The following is a 21,661-nucleotide window of genomic DNA, read 5'->3' on the forward strand; positions in this document are numbered from 1 at the left end:
CCAGAACCTACATCCAGTGGCTCACAACTCTCTGAAACTCTAGCTTCAGTTGTAGCCTCTGTGGACACCTGCATGCACATAGTACACATACAAATGAGCAGGCACACGCACATAAATGTAAATTGTTTTTAATGTTTGCAAGGATGGTACTAGGATGGGGAAGGAGACCTCCTACACTGTTGGTGGGAATGTATACAGGTGTAGCCACTACGGATGTTTAAACAAAAATCTAAACTAAAACTATATCATGTATGGTCATACATTTCTGTGATCTCAGCACTAAAGAGGTGGAGATATGAGGGTGGGGATTCAAGTCTAGCCTCATCTACATAACGAGTCTGAGGCCAGTTTAGGCTACAGGAAACTCTGGCTCAAAAAACCAATCGCCATCACTACTGCACGTGTCCACACACTTATACACATCATCACACACAGAGACACACAGACACACACACACACACACACACACACACACACATATATATATATCAGACATAGGATAAGAAATATAATCAGACATAAGATAGACAAAGCTAAATAAAAAACGTTTTATACCTGGTTGTGAAATTAAAGTTCCAATATAAACTCATATCTCATTTTATCTTTTAAAAATTATTGCTTAGTTTCGCTTTCTGCAAAGAGTTCAAAATTAGAAACAAGTGTGTTGTTGACAGGATAATTACTTAAAATACGAGAGTGGGAGGAAGCTGCAACATTTTCAGGAAATGTCTCCTCCCTAACATGGTTTGTTGTACAAGGTCTGAGGTACTTTTAAGAAGGCAGTGGTGAGGACATCAGGAAAGTGAGGAAAATCTTATTTTGGTCTCAGGACAGGGCCTTGAGAAATAGTGGCAGCTTAGAGCTCTTTCTGCTCTGTCAGAGGAGTGCAGTTTTGTTCCCAGTGCCTCTATCAGGTTGGCTCGCTAACCATCTGTAACTCCAGATCCAGGGGATGGAACACCCACTTTGGGGCTCTGTGAATATTGCATACTTACACTGCAGGCATGCACACAAACACACACATGCATCCACCTGCCCATGCACGCACCAACACACACAAATGCCTGTGTCCGCACCCACACACAAAATAAAATTATGAAACTCAGAATGGAGATCCTTGCAAGGCAGCAGGCTATCTGGTAGTCCTGTCCTCTGCATTCTGAGGGATACATAAAGCTAGTGAGTGGGTGACTCAGGTAAGTGTTGTGTTTCCAGAGGAAACACTGGAAGGGCTGCGTGGTTTCTTCTCACATACCATGAAAGGAGCAAGACCTGTGAAAGGAAGACAGAAGCCAGCACAAGGCAGCACACTACTGCCCCATGCTCTGCTGTGAGCCAACTGTGGCTCTGGGCCTAGGGAAAAGAAGGAGTACATTGTACCTAGGCTGAGTGGAGGTGGGGAGCAAGGATACTATAATGTTTTCACCTACCCCCCAGCCCCCGCCGCCCCTGACTTAAACCCAACATCACTGTACTGTGCCTAATGAAGTCTGAGGTTTAACTAGGAAATGAGACCTCTCAGTCTCATGACCAGTTTTGTGTGACAGGGACAATGGTATGGAGGAACATGCGAAGACACTCTGAGGACTGAGCAAGATAACACTGACAGCCAACAGTCAAGCAGGCACTGGAAGACTCTCTGGTAAAGCAGCCTCAGCAAGAGCACAGTTGTTAAAGGACTCAGAGGGTAGCCACAGCAGGAGTCACTCCCCAAACCCAGACCTTATGACCCAGTGACCCTGTTCTCCCCTCAGAGACTTAGAAAGAACACTAAAAACTGGTGTTCCATTTTCAGATGGGCGCACCATTTATCCTTGTCTCTGTATAAGGGATTTGCTGTAAAAAGACCTCTTTCACACACACACACACACACACACACACACACACACACACACACACACACACCCCATACAGACATTCAAACAAAAACACTGCCAGAGACCAGAAGGAAAGATGCCAACGAAACCAACTGAACTAGATTCTGATATGACAAAAATATCAGGATTCTCAGGAGGTAAATTTAAATAATTATGAGTAGTAGTTTAATGTTTCTGATGAAAAGATCAGAATGTAATTTGATCAAAGTGATAAAACCTTTTTTTAAAAAAAAAACCTCATGGAAATGCTAAAACAAAGCACCCACACTGTTTAAAGAGTACTTATGACAAGATCATCAGGAGATTTAACAGGGAGTTAGTGAACTTGAAAACAGCTCAACAGAAACTCCCCGAAATGAAACACAAAGAGAAAAAGAAAAGGAGAAAGGATTTCATGACTCTGGGCTACAGAATGATGTCAGTCTATGTAGTGGTTTGTATATGCTGGGCCCGGGGAGTAGCACTATTAGGAGCTGTGGCCTTTCTGGAGGAAGTGTGTCACTGTGAGGGTGGGCTATAAGGCTCTCCTCCTAGCTGCTGGGAAGCCAGTCTTCTCCTAGCAGCCTTCAGATGAAGATGTAGAACTCTCAGCTCCTCCTGCACCATGCCTGCCTGGATGCTGTCATGCTCCAGCCTTGATGATAATGGACTGAACCTCTGAACCTGTAAGCCAGCCCCAATTAAATGTTGTCCTTACAGGAGTTGTCTTGTTCATGGTGTCTGTTCACAGCAGTAAAACCCTAAGACAGGATTGAGACAATAGATAGAGAATAGAGAATTAATGAGAAGAAATGTTTTTAAAATAACACTGAGAAATCCTTTTGAGATTAACAAACATCAAACCACAGATTAAAAACTCTCTGAGGAGACCAAGAAAATCATGACAAAGTGATATACAATCCCATCAAGCTGCAGAAGGCGGACACACAGAGAACACTCTGGTGACAACCAGAGGGAAAGGTCAAGATGGACAGGAAAGAATTGCAACAGATGTCTCTGTGCCACAGAAGAACGGAGCACATGGTTAAAGTACTGAAGCACAATGGAAGATCTCTCGTATCACATGTAGGGTTCTCCAGAGGAGCAGAGCCAGTTGAATGAACATCCATTTACAAGGGGACTCATTAGATTGACTTATGCAACCCAGTCTGGGTATCCAACAACGTCTATGGAAGGTTGAGAGCCTAGTAGCTACTTCCTGGAGAGGTGCTTGTCTTCAGCCCACATTGGAAAGCCACGGAAGGAAGCTAGGTTCGGGAGTCTGCAAAGGACAGAGGCAGCAACCGCAGCGATGATAAGATAGATACACCCACCAGTGTGAGAAGCAACGATCCTCACTTCGTAAGAGAGACTGGAGATTCAGAGTTGTGACAGTTAGCAGTTCATCCACAACCTTCCCAAGCTCAGAATCAGCCTGGAGAAAGCGCAGAATGGCTGATGTGCTAAGCTGGTTCTGTAAGGTGGTGCTGACAGTGTCTGTCCCTGACTTCTCCCTACCATCCTGTAGGCTGGTACTCCAGAGAGTCACAGTCCTTCCCACTCCTCTAGTCTAGTCCCTATTCCAATTCCCCCATCCTCCTGGGGCTCAAGAGCCTCTTCTCTTTCCCAATACTGCCTATAACTTTGGGGGCCTAAAATCAACTAAAACATACCCAGGAAAGCAAATGCTAGCTGGGGAAGACAGGCTTAGTGCTGCTGCTTACCTGGGAATCGTTAAGAAGCTCTAAATAGAGGCTGGGAATTTAGCTCAGTGGTAGAGTGCTTACCTAGGAAGCGCAAGGCCCTGGGTTCGGTCCCCAGCTCCGAAAAAAAGAACCAAAAAAAAGAAGCTCTAAATACACCTCCCATTGAAAATGGACAACAAAGATTTCTTATGCCGGGCAATAAACAGCATCCCTCTTTCCTCAGACTTCTCTAAATCTAAGTCCACCATGAGGGAGCCTCCCTCCCCCTCAGTTAACTCATCCTGGGAATGCTCTTGCGTCCCATGTGGAGGGACATTTTTTTTTTTAAATGTGGTTCTAGATTCAATTGAGTTGACAATAAAGATTAATCATCACAAGTCATAGCTGTCAACCTGACCTCAGCCACACCTCTTTATGTTATTTTAATTCCATACAAAGAGAGCAATAACCATCTCACAGTTATGAATATGCTTAATGCGGCATAACTGTCCCCTACAACCAAACTGCACGATTCTTCCTGATGTAAAAGTCCTCTGGGGAGTGCCATGCTGGTTAGCTTTTAGGGAATTTGACACAAGAAGAGAGAAGGAGCATCCATTGAGGAGTTGACTCCACCAGGCTAGCCTATAAGTATTTTCTTGATTAATGATTGAAGGAGGACAGGGCAGTTCATCATAGGCGATGCCACCTTGGACATGAATGGTCCTGGGAGGTTGACTGAGGTGACTGAATGTGATCCTGGAGAACAAGCCAGTAAGCAGCATTCCTCCAAGGCCTCTGCTTCAGATCCTGCCTTGAGTTCATGCCCTGACCTCCCTTTCCGATGGACTGTGTGAGCTGTAGTGTCAAGTACCCCCCTTCCTCCTCAGCTTGCTTTTGGTCATGGTGTTTATCACAACAACAGAAAGCAAACTAGAACGATGGTTAGCCTTTTAATACCTATAACTTTTATATAATAAAATAGTGTAGCTTATCTTTTGCCACTCTGTGGGGTCTTCTTTCTTCCACCCTTTCTGCCCCCTAACACTAGATAAGAGAGTAAAAGGATGGAGGGGAAAGGAAAGAGATCCCTGGATAACATCAGGGGTCAGAAAGGGGGCAACATTATCATCATACTACTTCCTGCTGATTGGGGGTGTCAACTTCCTTGAGGCCAGTTTGATCTTTGCCCTCAGGATATCTAATTTCCTCCCCTTCCTTCTTTGCACATGAGTACTTAACTAAACCTGATCAACAACAATCCAGCCACCAACCAACCATTCACCGACAATCCACACCTCTTGGGGGCTCGAGCACTTAATACACCCTCTGAAAAGTTCCCAGAATTCCAAATTTCACACAATCACGTAGTTTCTGCAGCTGACAGAATCTTGCTCCTGTTAGAGCACAGGGTGAATCTAGTCAGCGGCCGTGGACAATCTCAAGCAGCCCCGTATTAAAACAAAAACATATTCTTACAATATTTCTGTGCTTTTTAAAAGAAACTAAAATTCCAGAATTCTCACTATGAAATAGATTTTAAAATATTAAACTTTTGATATTACCTCAATGTTATATTACCTGGTAGAAAAGTGAAGAAAGACAGGACAAAATCTGTGTGGTGTAAGTATACATATGCACAAATGTATTTTTTTCTAGATACATTTTAACAAGTGTATTTAGAGCCATTACGAAGTTACAATGTTGAAACTTACTCACTGAGACATTTTAACTTTATGGTTTATAGCCCACATTTAATTAAACTTTACAGACAAATGAAAAAAAAAACTGATATTTGATTTCTATCCTGTTTTTATTTTACCCACAATCTTATACTTAGTTATATTTTGACTCTGTGAGAAAAAAATCTAACATTCTGAAATTCCAATGACATGAAGAAGAGGAATGTTTGTTTGTTTGTTCGTTTGTTTTTCTGAGATTGAAAATGTTTTCCAGATAGTGGACTCTTCAGAATGTCCTCCATTGGTCTGGAGAGATGGCTCAGCCGTTTAGAACAGTTGTTACTCTTGCAGAGGACCCTGGTTAGATTCCCAACACCCACATGGGGGTTCACAGTCACATAACTCCAGTATCAAGGCATCCAGGACTCTCTTCTGACCTCTGTGAGCACAAGACACACATGTAGCGTACAGACATACATGCTGGGAAAATATGCATACACATAAAAATGTATTTAGAAAAAAAGGAGAAAATATGTTCTCCATGTATGCAGAGTGCTCCTGGGTATCTTTTGACATAAGTGTTGCATGTTTGGTTTGGATAGCACACAGGTTAGTGTTTTCAAAAAGGTCAACCAGACAGAGCCAGATGGTGGTGGCGCACACCTTTAATCCCAGAGCTTGTGGGGTGGGGAGGGCAGAGGCAGGCAGATTTCTGTGGGTTCCATGCCAGCTTAGTCTACAGAGCAAGTTCCAGGACAGCCAGGGCTACACAAAGAAACCCTGCCTTGAGCACCCCTTCCCTAAAAGCCTCGCTTGTCTCCTATGAAGCACAAATAATGACTTCTGGAAGCTCAGACCTATTTGGTAGCCCTAAGCAGCTTCTTACACCAGTAATAAGAAGGGGAATGCCTTAGTCAATGTTGTATTGTTGTAAAGAGACCATGGCCATGGCAACTCTTATAAATGAAAGTATTTAATTGGGGCCGTCAGTTTCAGAGGTTTAGTTCATTCTGATCATGGCGGGGGCATGGTGGCACACAGGAAGACACGGCACTAGAGAAGTAGCTGAGAGTTCTGCATTCAGATCCACGGGCATCGGGAAGAGAGACTTTGGGATTAGTTTGAAACCTCAAAGTCCTCTTCCAGTGATACACTTCCTATTCCAACAGGGCCACACCTTCTAATCCCTTCTCAAATAGTGCTACTCTGATGACTAAACATTCAGATATATAATCCTATGGGGGCCATTCTTATTCAAGCCACCACAGGGAGTTTGCTGAATCAGAAGTTCCATGGACTTCAGTCAGCATCTAATATACTGCCAAAGAACCAGGTCTGTTACCATGCAATTTTCCACCCCTCCAGTAGAGGGCGCTTCTCTCTGCTTTGTACACGGCATTGCATAGACACCTGCTTACTTACCCTCCTCACTCTTTGAGTAGAGCACAGAGAAAGAGAGAGAGAGAGAGAGAGAGAGAGAGAGAGAGAGAGAGAGAGAGAGAGAGAGAGAGAGAGCAGTGAGATGAGTGGGGATACCACACATATTCTTTACAAAACAAAGCACAAGCACTCATACAATTCTCATTAGTGCAGCATCTGGTCAGGTGGCCTTAACTGTTACTTAAAACTACATTCTTCACTACTTGTTCCATAGTTTCTCTACCCTCACCAAGCACCTCAGAAGGTCTTGGCTCTTTACCTAAATGGATGGTCCATTCTTGATAAGAAAAATATCATCCTGCCCAAGGGGTTATTGTAGTTTCTTATTGATTTTAATCATAGGACATGGTAAGACTAAGAGATGTCTTAAAGGATATCCTACACTTCAGACACACTCTACATTCCCTCTATGTGGAAAAGCAATCCAACTTCCTCCTGGTGTCTGGATGAGTGACCCTTCCCTGTAAAAGAATTATATATTGTAGCTAACCCTTATAAATCTCTCTCTCTCTCTCTCTCTCTCTCTCTCTCCCTCTCTCCCTCTCTCCCTCTCCCTCTCTCTCTCTTTCTCTCTCTCTCTCCCTCTCTCTCTCTCCCTCTCTCCCTCTCTCCCTCTCTCTCCCTCTCCCTCTCTCTCTCTTTCTCTCTCTCTCTCCCTCTCTCTCTCTCTCTCTCTCCCTCTCTCCTTCTCTCTCCCTCTCTCTCTCCCTCTCTCCCTCTCTCTCCCTCTCTCTCCCTCTCTCCTTCTCTCTCCCTCTCTCTCTCCCTCTCTCTCCCTCTCTCCTTCTCTCTCCCTCTCTCTCTCCCTCTCTCTCTCTCTCCCTGTCTCTCTCTCCCTGTCTCTCTCCCTCTCTTTCTCTCTTTTCTCCCTCTCTCTCTCCCTCTCTCCCTCTCTCTCCCTCTGTCTCTCTCTCCCTCTCTCTTTCCCCCGCCTCTCTCTCCCTCTCTCTCCCTCTCTCCTTCTCTCTCCCTCTCTCTCTCCCTCTCTCTCTCCCTCTCTCTCTCTCTCTCTCTCTCTCTCTCTCTCTCTCTCTCTCTCACACACACACACACACACACACACACACACACACACACACACACACGTGTGCGCCTGGTATTTTATTTGACAAGCTGTAAGCATAGATCAGGCAGGTCCTGACCTGGTCTAATTTACATCCAATCCATAGGCCCGTGTTACTTGCTGTTTAAGTCTTGCCCTAACTGTTTCCATTCCATCAGCCTGTCCTCAGGGTCCACTTCTCCTGGCCACATGGCCACGTGCTTATGATCCATTAGGCCTCATGTCAGACTCCTCCTCTCTCTGTCTTCTGCCGTCTGTCTCTCTTGAGACTCCTCACTTGATTCTCAAGTCCTTCCTTTCTCTGTCTACAGCCCCATCATAGGCTCTAGCCTTTTATTAACCAATAGCTTTAAGTTGTGGAGCATGGTTTATATAACAAAGGCCAGTAGTGTACTTGAGAATTCACTTGCCTGGGGACAACCAGATCTTGGGGTTCAGAATTTAGTGTTTGAATACACAGCAGCACCAGACCAGCCCAACCACCTCCCTAACAATGTTATTCCTATTGATCAAGGGCATCAGGAGCCCCCCAAAGGCAAAGTCTTATCTTCCAGTTGACTGCTTGTTGTGACTCCCGGAAGAAGCTTTCCTTCTTCTGGAGATAAAACTTGTAGGCCAGAAGAGTGAAGGTCACAAGGACAGGAATAAAAGCTTCTGTTAGTCGGTTACTCTTGGTGATGGGGAGAGGACCCAGTTCCATCTTCACCCAAGTGAAGCTCATGAGTGCTGGCTATGGAGAAACTGTCACATACTGAATGCCAATCTAAAGCATGTGCAGTTTACGGAGACCCTGCCCCAGCTCTCCATGCCACTGTCCCAAGCTGGCATTGTAAATGTGTCTTTAATAGGCCATTTCACCATTCTACCAGGCCAGATGCTCCCAGATGGTGGTGGTGGTGGAGGGGGCTGGGGGCGGTCAGAGTAAGGGAATTCCATAGCATGGGCCTGTTGCCTATTCTTTGGCTGTGAGTCCCTTGGTCAGAAGCCATGTTGCATGGAGAGCTATGACAAATACTACAGCAGAAACGAAGAGGTATAAGATGAGTGTGCTCAGGGGCAGATAATGAGAGACTCTGGAGCACTCAGCCTTAAATGGGATGGATGTCCTCATCAACCCTCCCTCAAGGCTCAGAGATCTATGAGAAGAGGAAGTAGAAAGAGTGTAAAAGCCAGAGGTGGTGGATATCTCCAAGGAAACTGTGTAATCCAGACACAACAGGACTGACACAGGAATGACCTCACAGAGACTGTGGTAGCTCACAAACCCTGCTGCCCTGGTTTAAACCAGACAAACCAGCACTAAGAATGGGAAGTGAACACAGGGTTCACCCCTAACCAAGAAGCGATTTGCAATGGATACCTACTGGGAAAAGGGGAAAACCAGTGGTCTCCAGTGAAGTGTCACTGGGTATATCAACCACACTCCAGGGCAGGCCTGACTCCATGTTCTTTCTGTGGGAATCTTTGCTGCATTTTGTTTGGCTGGTTTTTTTTTTTTTTTCTTATTGGTTTGTTTGTTTTGATCATCAGGGTTTGCGGGGGCAGCATTTAGCAAGCATGAGCATGAAGTTGGGTGGGTAGAAAGGTGGGGAGGATCTGGAAGGAGCTGGAGAAAGGAAAAACGATAAAAAACATTGCATAAAAAAACTAAAAATAAATAAAAAAATAATGGAGCCAACTGTTTGGGTAGAGTGGACTTCAAGGTCAGTGTTAAAGAAAATTTAGCCAAACTGAGGCATTATTGAAAGCACTGGCAATTCTTATAAAATGAGTGCCTAGAGAGAGTGGCCAGCAAGAGCTCTGACAAGGAACACGGCCCTGCAGCAGAATTTGAGGACAAGTTTCATGTCATCCTCACGGTGACAGCAGAGATGGTTCCTGTATCATGTGACAACTGAGGAAGTTGACACTTTGAGAAATCAAATACTTTCCTAAAGTAAGGTGACTATAAGATATCTTCTTCAGAAAAGTAAAATCACTGGTAAACACTCTGAGGAAGAGGTCAGATTTAAGTCTTTGGGACTAAGATTAGAAGTCACGACACACTGTTTGTTCCACTCTCAAATAGAACGAGGTAAGTGAAACAGCATCTACGCGGATACATCCATTGTTCTCTGGTGTCAACCGATCCGGCTTTTCAAGGCTGACAAGGTATCTAAAAGAGTTGAACCTGCCCAGAGCTGTGGAGAGGCCCGGAGGACTGGGAGAAGAGCAAAGGGCCAGAAAGCAGAAGCGGAAAAACCCATCTAATATCATGTCTATTTCCTGTCAGATAGGAAGCTTTGCTTCCTGCTGCTGCTGACAGAAAACCCAACAGATGGTGGCCCATGGTAAAGACGCCTATATCCCAGGAGAGCTCTGAATGTTCAGGATTTATTGGCAGCCTGAGTCGAAGGCTGAGAGATGAGGATGCATTGCGTTCAGTGGTCCCCAAAGACTTAGCAGTCACAGTGTCATAGTTGCTAAGTGGCAGCTGTACCTTTGCCATTTCACAGAGGACAGTGCCCTGCCAGAAAACGGAAGGCCTTCCAGTCCGTTTGCTAGGGAACACTACGAACTGGCTCATCCATAAAGAATAGAAATTTGTTTGGCTCAGGGTTCTAGGCATTGAGGTCAGGAGTGTGATGTCAGCACCTGGTGAAGGCTCCTGCTGAGTCTCTACATGAACAGCAAGGGAGCAAGGTAGGCCCACAGGAGCACTGGATGCATCAGAGCAGAAGCCCATTCCGTTATTTATTGGAGGGGATAAATTTGTGAGGTCAAACCCTTGTGACCAAAGTACTTCTCAAGGGACCCACCTCTTAACACCGTGCCAGTAAGGCATTTTAACTCGTTTGAAGAGAGAATCTTCAAACGGTAGCAAGGAAAAAAACCTGCATTTTCAGCAGTGAAAAAGAAAAGATAAAACTTCATGATTACATCCAAAAAGCCGCTTCTTATGTCACAGGGATAAAGAGTGAATTCTTGCATGGTTGCCATGGCTTTTAAGGTGAAGCTGGGTTCTGGATGCTCCACAGGCTTTGCTCAGACGACAACCTCCATGGGACAGTTAAAGACATGTTGTGAAGAAAAGCACAGGGAGGGGGTTTCTTCAGAGGGTAACATAGGAAAATAAATAAAGAGTCTAGTTATTCCCAATTGCATCTTCAAGATACTGTCATTAGGTTTAAGTTTAGTAGGGGGCAAGGATTCTGCACAATTAAGCAGTTCTGGACAAAACAGGGCTCTAGCTGTACTTCATTAAGCCATCATTGTCTCTGCCCCAGTCCTTCAAGGTGCCAAAAACTGTGCACTTGGTGATCTGTGCGCCTTTGCCCATCCATGAGATTTGCTGTTTATGGAATATGGTGTGAGTTAAACAAAAAGGTAAAGGATAATGTTGTATTTTGGCACCCTCAGCCAAGGTGCAGACACAAAATGCCTGGAGGGGTGCCAGGCTTTCCTTGTATCTTTAGTTCCCTTGTGGGCCAAGTCCAGAGGCAACTGTATGCTGTCTCAAATCAGTGACCAAATCCAAATGCTGCATTTCCCCAGAGGAATGTGGCTCTCTTGGTGTGGTGGTTTGAATATGTTTGGCTCGTGGGAAATGCTACGATTAGTAAGTGTGGCCTTGTTGGAAGAAGTGCGTCACTGTGTAGGCAAGTTTTGAGGGCTCCTAATGCTCAAACTCTGCCCAGTGCAGAAGAGACAGTCTCTTCTGGCTGCAGTTGGATAAAAGATGCAAAACTCTGAGCTCTTTCTCCAGCACCATGACTGCCTGCACATTGTCATGCTTCCTACCATGATGGTAATAGACTGGACCTCTGAAACTGTAAGCCATCCCCAATTAAATGTTGTCCTTAATAAGAGTTGCCTTGGTCATGGAATCTCTTCACATAAAACCCTAAGATGCTCGGATTGTTTAATTAAGACCCATCTCCAGCCTCCTCTGAAGGATGCGGCCACTGGAAGGTGCCTGGGCAGATTCCTGGCTCTTTCAGTGAGGAAGACAGAAGAGCTTCCATTGGTTGGTTGTCAACCAAGGAAAGTTTTCATCTCAGATATTCCTCACAGTGTTTGCCACTAACATGCTTTTCACAAATAATGGGGATTATTTCATCCCTTTACACTTACATATGGCCAATACTGAACAAAATTTATTTCAGAGCCACTCTTGACTACGCTTAAGACTCTGGGAGGCAACAAAAAACTGTGAATCTAAGAAATCCATGTGACCTTGAGGAAATGTAACGTCTGGTTTAGAGGTAGCAAGACAGACAAGCTCAGACTGTTGTTTAGGTTGTCGGTAGAGAGGTGTGGCTGAGGGTGGAGACAGACAAGGGCTGTGGGCCAAGTGAGGTGACATGCAGCTTCCTGCCAGGAAATCTAACTCCCCGGGGTGGTCATTCTAAATGAAAGTACCAGAGAAGTCCCTCTTCTCTCCCACTGCTAGTTTTGGCAGAATAACTTAAAAGATAATAAAAAGAGAAAGACTCGAACATCTTTTTCGACGACAAGCATGGACTTAATAATTAAAAGAGGGAAAGTAACAGAAATCTATTAAGTCTGGGTGTGAGACCAATATTGTAGTATCTACAGAGAACACATTCGAGCAAGCAGGCTTAAGAAGAAGCCACATAGCTCCACTATGTTCATAGCAGCCTTATTTATAATAGCCAGAAGCTGGAAAGAACCCAGATGCCCTTCAACAGAGGAATGGATACAGAAAATGTGGTACATCTACACAATGGAATATTACTCAGCTATCAAAAACAATGACTTTATGAAATTCATAAGCAAATGGTTGGAACTGGAAAATATCATCTTGAGTGAGCTAACCCAATCACAGAAAAACACACATGGTATGCACTCATTGATAAATGGCTATTAGCCCAAATGCTTGAATTACCCTAGATGCCTAGAACAAATAAAACTCAAGACGGATGATCAAAATGTGAATGCTTCACTCCTTCTTTAAAAGGGGAACAAGAATACCCTTGGCAGGGAATAGAGAGGCAAAGATTAAAACAGACACAGAAGGAACACCCATTCAGAGCCTGCCCCACATGTGGCCCATACATATACAGCCATCCAATTAGACAAGATGGATGAAGCAAAGAAGTGCAGACCGACAGGAGCCGGATGTAGATCTCTCCCAAGAGACAAAGCCAGAATATAGCAAATACAGAGGCGAATGCCAGCAGCAAACCACTGAACTGAGAACGGGACCCCCGTTGAAGGAATCAGAGAAAGAACTGGAAAGCTTGAAGGGGCTCGAGACCCCATATGTACAACAATGCCAAGCAACCAGAGCTTCCAGGGACTAAGCCACTACCTAAAGTCTATACATGGACTGACCCTGGACTCTGACCCCATAGGTAGCAATGAATATCCTAGTAAGAGCACCAGTGGAAGGGGAAGCCCTGGGTCCTGCTAAGACTGAACCCCCAGTGAACTAGATTGTTGGGGGGAGGGCGGCAATGGGGGGAGGATGGGGAGGGGAACACCCATAAAGAAGGGAAGGGGGAGGGGCTAGGGGGATGTTGGCCCAGAAACTGGGAAAGGGAATAACACTCGAAATGTAAATAAGAAATACTCAAGTTAATAAAAAAAAAAAAAGAAGAAGAAGCCACATGAAACTCACCCAGGATTTGGCACGGTGTCTTGTAGGACCAGCCATGCTTTCAGCCTTCCTTTCCTCTTATTCTTATGGCTTGTTTCCCGTTAGTAGTAACTGAGCCCTGTGAAGGTAGAGATGTCAGCGGATACCAGAGTTTGGCGGGCACGCACAGGGAGTTCAGGTTCTTGTGTATCAAACAGTCCACGGAGCTGGGACATCGTAGCTGCAGCAGAAGCAAAGATGGTTCACTCAAAGAAGACGCACTTCCAGGAGCATGTGCTGGTTGACCGGCCTAGAGATCCAGCCATGCTACACAGGCCTGGGAGGGCAGATCATGTCACCACATGGTCTAAGAGCACGATAGCAAATCAGGCAGAGTGCAGGAGGAATTGGGCTGCATGAATGGGCACTAAATTGAATAGGAAGAATGCTCCGGAGTTGGGATTCTATAAACTGTACTCCTGGGAAATTCAGAGCAACTGGTGTTAGACTACACACAAGGCTGAGAAACTGTCCAGCAACTTGCATTGCACTACAGACCTCCCATTTCTCCTGTTTTCTCTCTGATTTCTCCATTCTTATTCAATGTTGGGTGGAGGGCTGCGAAAGGTAACTTGGTTCCTGGTTGAGTTGAGGTTTGAAACCACAGTGACCCTAAGGGATGGTAGGTGTTTCCCTAAACTCCCAGGAAACCAGACTCCTGTCATTTAGCTACAGCCCCCGCCCCCACAGCCTCCTGTAGAGAGGTTTGTGACCATCAGACATGTAGGAGCAGCACCCCAAACCCTCCCACATGTAGATAAGGTATCCCCGAGCTCTCAGACCAAACCAATAGGAAGTACCCACCCCAAAACTGTATATAAGAATCCTATCCAGAAGGAGCAAAGGTGTGCAAGAATCATTCTGTCATCAGAGAGTTTCCGTCACAAGAGCTGTAATGCTGCCGCTTGGGGAAGAGATCCACTCTCCTGAAATCGGAAATCAACACCAGAAGCTCCCCTGTACCCTGCTCTGGCTCGTCATCCTCCTGCTGGCTCAGCCCTGCCTGTCTTGGAGCAACTGAAGCCGCAGTAGCAGCGACAGAGATGGAGCAGCACCAACGGTGGAGGCGGCAGAGGCGGCAGAGGCGGCAGAGGCGGCAGAGGAGGCAGAGGCGGCAGAGGCGGCAGAGGAGGCAGAGGCGGCAGAGGCGGCAGAGGCGGCAGAGGCGGCAGAGGCGGCAGAGGAGGCAGAGGCGGCAGAGGCGGCAGAGGCGGCAGAGGAGGCAGAGGCGGCAGAGGCGGCAGAGGCGGCAGAGGCGGCAGAGGCGGCAGAGGCGGCAGAGGCGGCAGAGGAGGCAGAGGCGGCAGAGGCGGCAGAGGCGGCAGAGGAGGCAGAGGCGGCAGAGGCGGCAGAGGCGGCAGAGGCGGCAGAGGCGGCAGAGGCGGCAGAGGCGGCAGAGGCGGCAGAGGCGGCAGAGGCGGCAGAGGCGGCAGAAGCGGCAGAGGAGGCAGAGGCGGCAGAGGCGGCAGAGGCGGCAGAGGAGGCAGAGGCGGCAGAGGAGGCAGAGGCGGCAGAAGCGGCAGAAGCGGCAGAGGCGGCAGAGGTGGCAGAGGCGGCAGAGGCAATTTCCCCTCCCTTTTGCCTGAACCCTCGAACCTGGCCCAGCCAGAGATCTCTGTGGAAAGCCTCCAATACACAGGCCCACATTCAACATAGATCTAGAAGCCTTGGCTAGAGCAATAGGACAAAAGGAGCAAATAATAGCAATATGAATTGAGAAAAGAAGTCCAAGACCCCCTGTTTGAAGATGGTATGAGTGTTTTCATAAAAGACCCTGGAGACTCAATGTAAAAGAGGTAGGATCAAAATGAGCACAGAGAGGCCAGTAGCTCCCTCTATACTAATAAAAAGCATGCTATAGGAGACATTAGAAAAATGGTTCCATTCACAACTCCCCAGAAACAAATGAACAAAACTGAAGTTCCATGGAATAAACTTGAGCAAGGAAGTAAAATACCCCTGCAGTTGAAAACCTTACTACACTCTGGAGAAACTGAAGGAGGCACCAGGTGCTGACCGAACAAATCAATACTGGGGAAATGCCTCTGTTTCAGAAACAATGTATAGACTAATGCACACACCCTCATCAAAGCTGCAACTCCATTTTCCACAGAACAGTTGAAAAAAACTTAATGATTTTTTTGGAAGAAGACCTTGGGAAATCGAAACAATCCTAATGAGGGTAAAAATAAGGCAGGGGTTATCACCATACCTGATTCCAAGCCATGTGACAGAGCCATAGTAACAGAGCAGCATAGTACTGGCACAAAAATACGTTGATCAGTTGAATAGAGCAGAGGACCGTGCCTTAGACCATAAAACTACAGTTGCCTGATTTTTTTTTTTTTTTACTAAGCCAATAATACTCACTATAAAAAAGATGACATCTTCAATAAATGATGATGGGAAAACTGGATGTCTGTCTGAAGATGAACAAGAACAGACCCTTATCTCTTATCCCACATAAATATCAACTTCGAATTGGTCAAGGACCTCGGCATAAGTTCTAGGACTCTGAAACCGGTAGCTAGATGAAAAAGTAGAGCACTTCTGTAAAGATGATAGCTCGCTGAGCAAACTCAGCTTGTTTAGGAATCAAGGCCCAACAGAGTGACCTTAGGGATTCAAAACCTTTTGCACGGTGAAGGAAACAGTTAATAAAGTCAAGAGTCAGCTTTCAGATGGGAGGAAATTTTTGCTAACTGTAGGTCTGACAGAGGATTAGTATCTACTATACACAAAGAACTTGAAATCAACAACAAAACCTGAAGAAAAAGAAAACAAGCAACCCAATTTTAAAAAGTCAGCTAGGAAACTAAACAGAGAGTTCTCAAAGGGATAAACGGTAATGGCCAATACATTTTAAAAATGTTCAACATCCTTAGCTATAAGGAAATGCGAGTTGAAACTGCTTTGAGATGCTTTTCTCACCCATGTCAGGCGCTAGAAAGGGTGTGTGAAGAGAAGCACCCATCTTTACTGGTGGAGTGTGCAACCAGTATGGAAGTCACTGTGGAGGTTTTGCAAGAGACTAAAAGTATTACCACCATGTGACCCAGCCATACCACTACTGGGCATATATATCAGAAGGTCTCCATATAGAGACACTGGTTTATCCAACTTCACGGATACTCTATTCATATTAGCATGGACTTGGAACCAGAGTCTGTCTTTATCAAGTCATGAACTGCATAAGGAAATGTGATATATATGTATATGCACACATATATGTATATATAATGTATATGTACACACTGTGTGTATGATAGAATTTTATTGACTAGTAAAGATAAATAAAACCTGCAGGAGAATAGACCTGGAAAATATATTAAGTCAGATAAACTAGAGCCAGAAAGACAAACACTGCATGGTTCCTCTCCTTTAAGAGGAATCTAGATAGTATTTTTTATATATTGTGTTTATGTGAGCATGAGTATGTACAAACACAGGAACCTAGAGAGGGACCTACAAGAAAAAAGAGAGGCCTTAAGGGAGAGAGGTAGAGCGGGTAAGAGAACATATAGGGTTTGAAAGTGACCTCACTTTCTGTCCATTCTCCTAACTCACAGACAACATGACCATGTCTTTTCTGTATTTTCTCATAACCTTCAGCATCTAGCATGGATCCTCTAGCAACATTACTGTTCAAGTACTTGCTAAATTGGATGGACCTGGCATGTGCCTTTAATCCCAGCACGTGCCTTGGGAGGAAGAGGTGGGAAGATATTGGTGAGATTTATGCCAGCCTGGTCTACAGAGTGAGCTCTAGGCAGACCAGAGTTGTGCAGTGAGACCCTGTCTTAACAAACAGGTACCTGCTAAATTGGCAGGGACACCTCAGAGACGCTCGCTCAGAAGGAAAGGACTTGTGAGATCAACCAGGTTCTGTTGGGACTCAAAGCCTCTGAAGGGGAAGGGGCAAAGGTGACATATAAAAAATAGATAACAGGATGTCAGAGGTCAGAGCAGAAAAGCTGCTTTCCTTCAGGGAAGGAACTAGAACAAACCACTCAAATAATGTTGAGGAGCAAAATTACAAGGAGTGTTGGTTTAATTATCCCTGAGTTCTCTTCATGGCGCTATTAAACATCAACTTTCTATTTCTAGACTGGGGGCCAGACTAAGAAAAAGGATGGCAAGTCAGGTGCTGGGAAGGGCGAGGGGCAAGGAAGGACATGCCATGGTGAAGGCATGGAGGCAGTAGATAGATAGCATTGATCTTTACATTTGCAAAACAGTTTACAAAAATCTACTCTACATGGTTTGTCATCTAGAGGAGGAGGATTGAAGAACACCTACATGGTTTTGCCTGGTCTTCTATTTCCTTTGGCTGGGAACCCCGCCCCCCCCTTTAAAATTCACTCTGGTATGCACATGGGAAGCTTACTTCATGAGCCAGTAAGCACTGTTTGCTTTTCTTCTTAAGTATGCATTTTTCTAATATTCTGATAATAAATTCAGGATACAGAATATTTTATGGCATTGGAATACTCTCAACTTTCCAAGGACAGACATACCTTTATTAAAGTACCAAATTCCACTAGCATAGAATCCCTCAGCAACCACCAGAAGCAATTTCTTGTCCAGACAAAGAGCATCCCGCTTGACACCTACTCAGAGCTGCTACAGATGGGAAATGTGAAAGTTAAGGCACCGTTTCCGCCATGGGACATGGAGAATGTCAACACAGTCACCTCTGTAAACATTAGGCTTGTCCTGAGATGGACAAGATGATGGTCTTAACAGAAGAAACGAGGTAGGAATTGAACAGAACTTAAAATAAATGTAGCTCATGGGTCCTGCGGTGCACATACCCTGATCCCCCACCCCCACACCCCATATTTTAGTATCTCTCAAATTGCTATCTTTCATCTGTGGTCTTCCAGGAGGCAAGTCTGTTGTCATTTTTATCTTCCATCTATACATCTGCACTAGAGCTTGCTTGGATATGGCCAGTGAGAGGAAATCTTGCAGACCCCGGTGTGAAGAATCCTGTTGAGTGTGTTAAGTATCAATGTTCTTTATGGCTCAGATGATGCTGAGGAATGGTGGCTTACTAGTTATCATAATGAGGAATTGTGGCATATTAGTTATCTATTGTGGTGGAACAGATTACTCCCCCTCCCCAAACACAGCACTTTGAACAATATCCAACGGCTCATACTGGACTAAGAATCTGAGCTGTTGGATATTGGCCAAAGCAGTTATGTCTGATATCCCTGCTAGGGTCTTTATGGGCTGAGGTGAGTCATCCTCAAGTGGACTGGGCTCACTTGGGAGGCTACAACGAAGAGGTGTTACTTCCTCACCCCCAGGGTCTCTGATGGTATGGAATGGCATCAGGCCTCCCTGGAAGGACAAATCCAAGAAAACAGCTGAGAGAGAGGCCACGGTGATTTTGTATGATTGAGTCTCCAAGTGTCTGGCCTGTACACTGTGTTCTATATATTAGAAGTAAGTCATCAAGTGCAGTCTACATGTGCCAGAAGGAGATTAGCCTTCATCTACTAAGCATTGGAATATGAACTAACATGGCAATTTAAAAAACTACCTCTCAAGAATAGGCATGGGAGCACACACCTGTAATCCCGACACTCAAAAAGACAGGCAGATCAATCAGGAGTTCAGTTGTATCAAGTTCGAGGTCAGGCTGGCCTACACAAAAAACTTAAAAAGTGGGGTGAGAGGGAGTGGAGGTGGGAGAGGGAAAAGTAAGCTGACATTCAAACCTGGTGTGGTGATACAGGTCTGTAGCCCCAGCATTTGGGAGGGAGGTAGAGGCAAAGGGCTCAGGTGTTCAAGATCTTCCTTGGCTATATACCAAGTTCAAGACCAGGATAGAATACAGGAAACCCTATCTCAAAAACAAGGCAAAGAAAACAATAAAAACCTAACACCCAGACAAAACCATGAGTGGAAATTCCATCTCTGGTACGAAGAAGCACTTTTACTTGTTCTTCAATATATGAGAGCAAGAAACGATGAAATGTCTAGCAAGGCTCTTTCATGAGTATATTATAGGCAATAGAACACCAAGTTGCAGGGTAAATGATGAGGCTCTCAGCAGTGTATAAAACAATTGATCATTCCCTACATTAACAAATAGCAAAGAAAACTTTTGGGAGAAATTGATCTTGTTAATCTATTAATGTTGTATTAACGGGTTTCTCTGATTTACCTTTTTAAATTGTTCAAGGAATGATGATCAAGTCAATTTGTATCCTACACAAGTTTTACGGGAAGTGTTTAGTCAACCCTAATAGTTTCCAAGTAAAATGACTTCTGCCCATATCTTCATGTTTAAGCAAAATACTCCCTAAAAACATAGGTTTTACCAAAAATTGTTTTAGCAGCTAAATGGATGTTTGGTGAACTGGGTCTTTCCATTCAAATACTGAAAGCCAGGGCATAACAGGCAGAGCCTAATACCATTCCGGAGCATACTGGCTATTACAACATTGAGAGCATGTCACACACCAGGAAGAGGGACACTTCTAGTTCCTGACTCCCCCCACGTCAACCCGCATCCAGCAAGGAGGCGAAGCAGAGGAAGAGCTGTTACCCTGGGACCTTTCCTCTGTCGCGGTGTACATGTCCTTTGCTAGCTGGACTTTGAGCTTTTAACCTCACTAAGTTTCTTGATTGTCACCCTGGTCTTTGTTGAAGTTGGTATAACAAAAACACCACAAATAAAGCAGCTTATCAACAACATGGATCTCCCTGTTCTTGGGGCTGGGAAGCCCAAGGTAAAAACTCAGTGTCAGGTGATGGCTCATACTCTAGCTCACAGGTGGCATCTTCTCTGTGTGCATTTACATGGCAAAAAAGGAGGCCAACCAAGCCCTCTGGAGCCTTCCACAGGGTGTCCCTGGGATAGTCACTGGTGAACTTTCCACTCTTGACACACTCTCCTTGAAGATTAAGTTCTGAAACTGATTCAGAGGTACCCCAAAATGTAGATATGGAAACAGCAAACTTTTTAAAAATAATCTTTTAAAGGGAATAGGCTAAACCTAGAATAGGGTAATTTTTTTTTAACCTTGATATGTAGAACCTCAATTGTTGTTACCTCTTAAGAATGAAGCAATCATCACTCTGCCCACTCGGTAAGATAGATTAAAAAGCCCAGCACGGCCCTCTGGAACAGGCTGCATGGATTTCAGTTCCAGTCTGTGGTAACTCTCCAGCTTGAAAGAGAAAAATTACCAGAGTAGTGTTGTTTGGAGTTTCCTGAAAATCATATTTTTGGGATTATTCTGAATGCTGGGGTAAAGGCATTTTCTATTTTCCTAAAAGATATAAACATTTAATCAACAAATCTAACAAAAATTCCATTAGAATAAAATATAGAAGCAGAGGTATTATTTGTATTATTATTTGTATTTATTTTCAGAAGGAGGGGGTTCTTACCTCATAATGTTAATGCTTTCAAGAATTGCCAAGGTCATAGATTCAAATACGTTTAATTAAGTTAATAATTAAAATTTGACTTTTATCAGCAAGATAATTCTTTTCCTAAAAATACAGAAAAATGCCCCAAGTCTGGAAAAGGATTAACTCCAAGAAATCTGCTAGGTTTGCTTATTTTTTTTTTTTCACTCTTACTTAGGGATGCTTTGTTCACAAATGGGATGTAAAAGGAAAGTACTTCTAGTTACTTGCAGTTGTGAATGAATTTACATAGAGTTTTAATACAAACTGCCATCTACATTCTGAAAAACAAAGCCAAATAAACAGCATGAACCACAACCATCACCACCACCTCCACCACCACCACCACCTCCACCACCACCACCTCCACCGCCACCACCACCGCCATCACCACCGCCACCACCACCACCACCACCACCACCACCACCACCACCACCACCACCACCACCTCCTCCACCACCACCTCAGGTTCGTTCTTTAGATAAATTAATATATGACCATTGAAATCGATTTGATTTTTCAACAATATTTTTCTGTCCATGAAATTAGAAAGGAATACAGGGACTCATAAACTTCATTCTTACAAAGCATCATTAGAGATATAACAATATACCAAACACAGACACAATGCAAAAGTTACTGTAAAGATGTAATATAGTTATGCTAACAAAGGTGTGACTGCCGGTTATTGAGTTGGGTATTTCTCTTTCTTGTTAGCTTGCTCACTTTTGTGGTGTTTTCCTCAGCAGTGGTTCTTGGAATTGTCAGGTGATCAAATAATTAGAAACCATGGTGCCATTTAGACGGACCACGAATTACTCGTACCTTTAATTCTGGCATAAAATTATACAAGCTGGAAACAA

General features: G+C 44.6%; 1 protein-coding gene across 1 annotated transcript; it reads right to left on the bottom strand.

Annotated features, from left to right (window-relative positions):
* Positions 1 to 112: 112 nt before the first annotated feature.
* LOC134479494 (uncharacterized) lies at positions 113 to 16,989 on the bottom strand. The gene is made up of 4 exons (XM_087555025.1): positions 16,935 to 16,989; positions 14,172 to 14,963; positions 13,350 to 13,446; positions 113 to 2,617 (listed from the first exon to the last, which is right to left on the bottom strand). The coding sequence occupies exons 1-2, from the start codon at positions 16,987 to 16,989 to the stop codon at positions 14,224 to 14,226; spliced, it is 795 nt and encodes a 264-aa protein (XP_087411151.1). The 3' UTR covers positions 113 to 2,617; positions 13,350 to 13,446; positions 14,172 to 14,223.
* Between the last annotated feature and the right edge of the window lie 4,672 nt (positions 16,990 to 21,661).

The sequence above is a fragment of the Rattus norvegicus genome, chromosome 6 (assembly GCF_021556685.1).
Source record: "Rattus norvegicus strain SHRSP/BbbUtx chromosome 6, alternate assembly SHRSP_T2T, whole genome shotgun sequence".
Taxonomy (NCBI): domain Eukaryota; kingdom Metazoa; phylum Chordata; class Mammalia; order Rodentia; family Muridae; genus Rattus; species Rattus norvegicus.

What these genes read in the sequence shown, in the direction of transcription:
- LOC134479494 (XM_087555025.1), bottom strand. Translation starts at nt 16,989, where the DNA reads ATGCTAGATGCTGAAGGTTATGAGAAAATACAGAAAAGACATGGTCAT. An exon ending in AAGACATGGTCATGTTGTCT is followed by an intron (nt 14,964 to 16,934) that starts GTGAGTTAGGAG and finishes TGGCTGGGCCAG; the next exon opens with GTTCGAGGGTTCAGGCAAAA.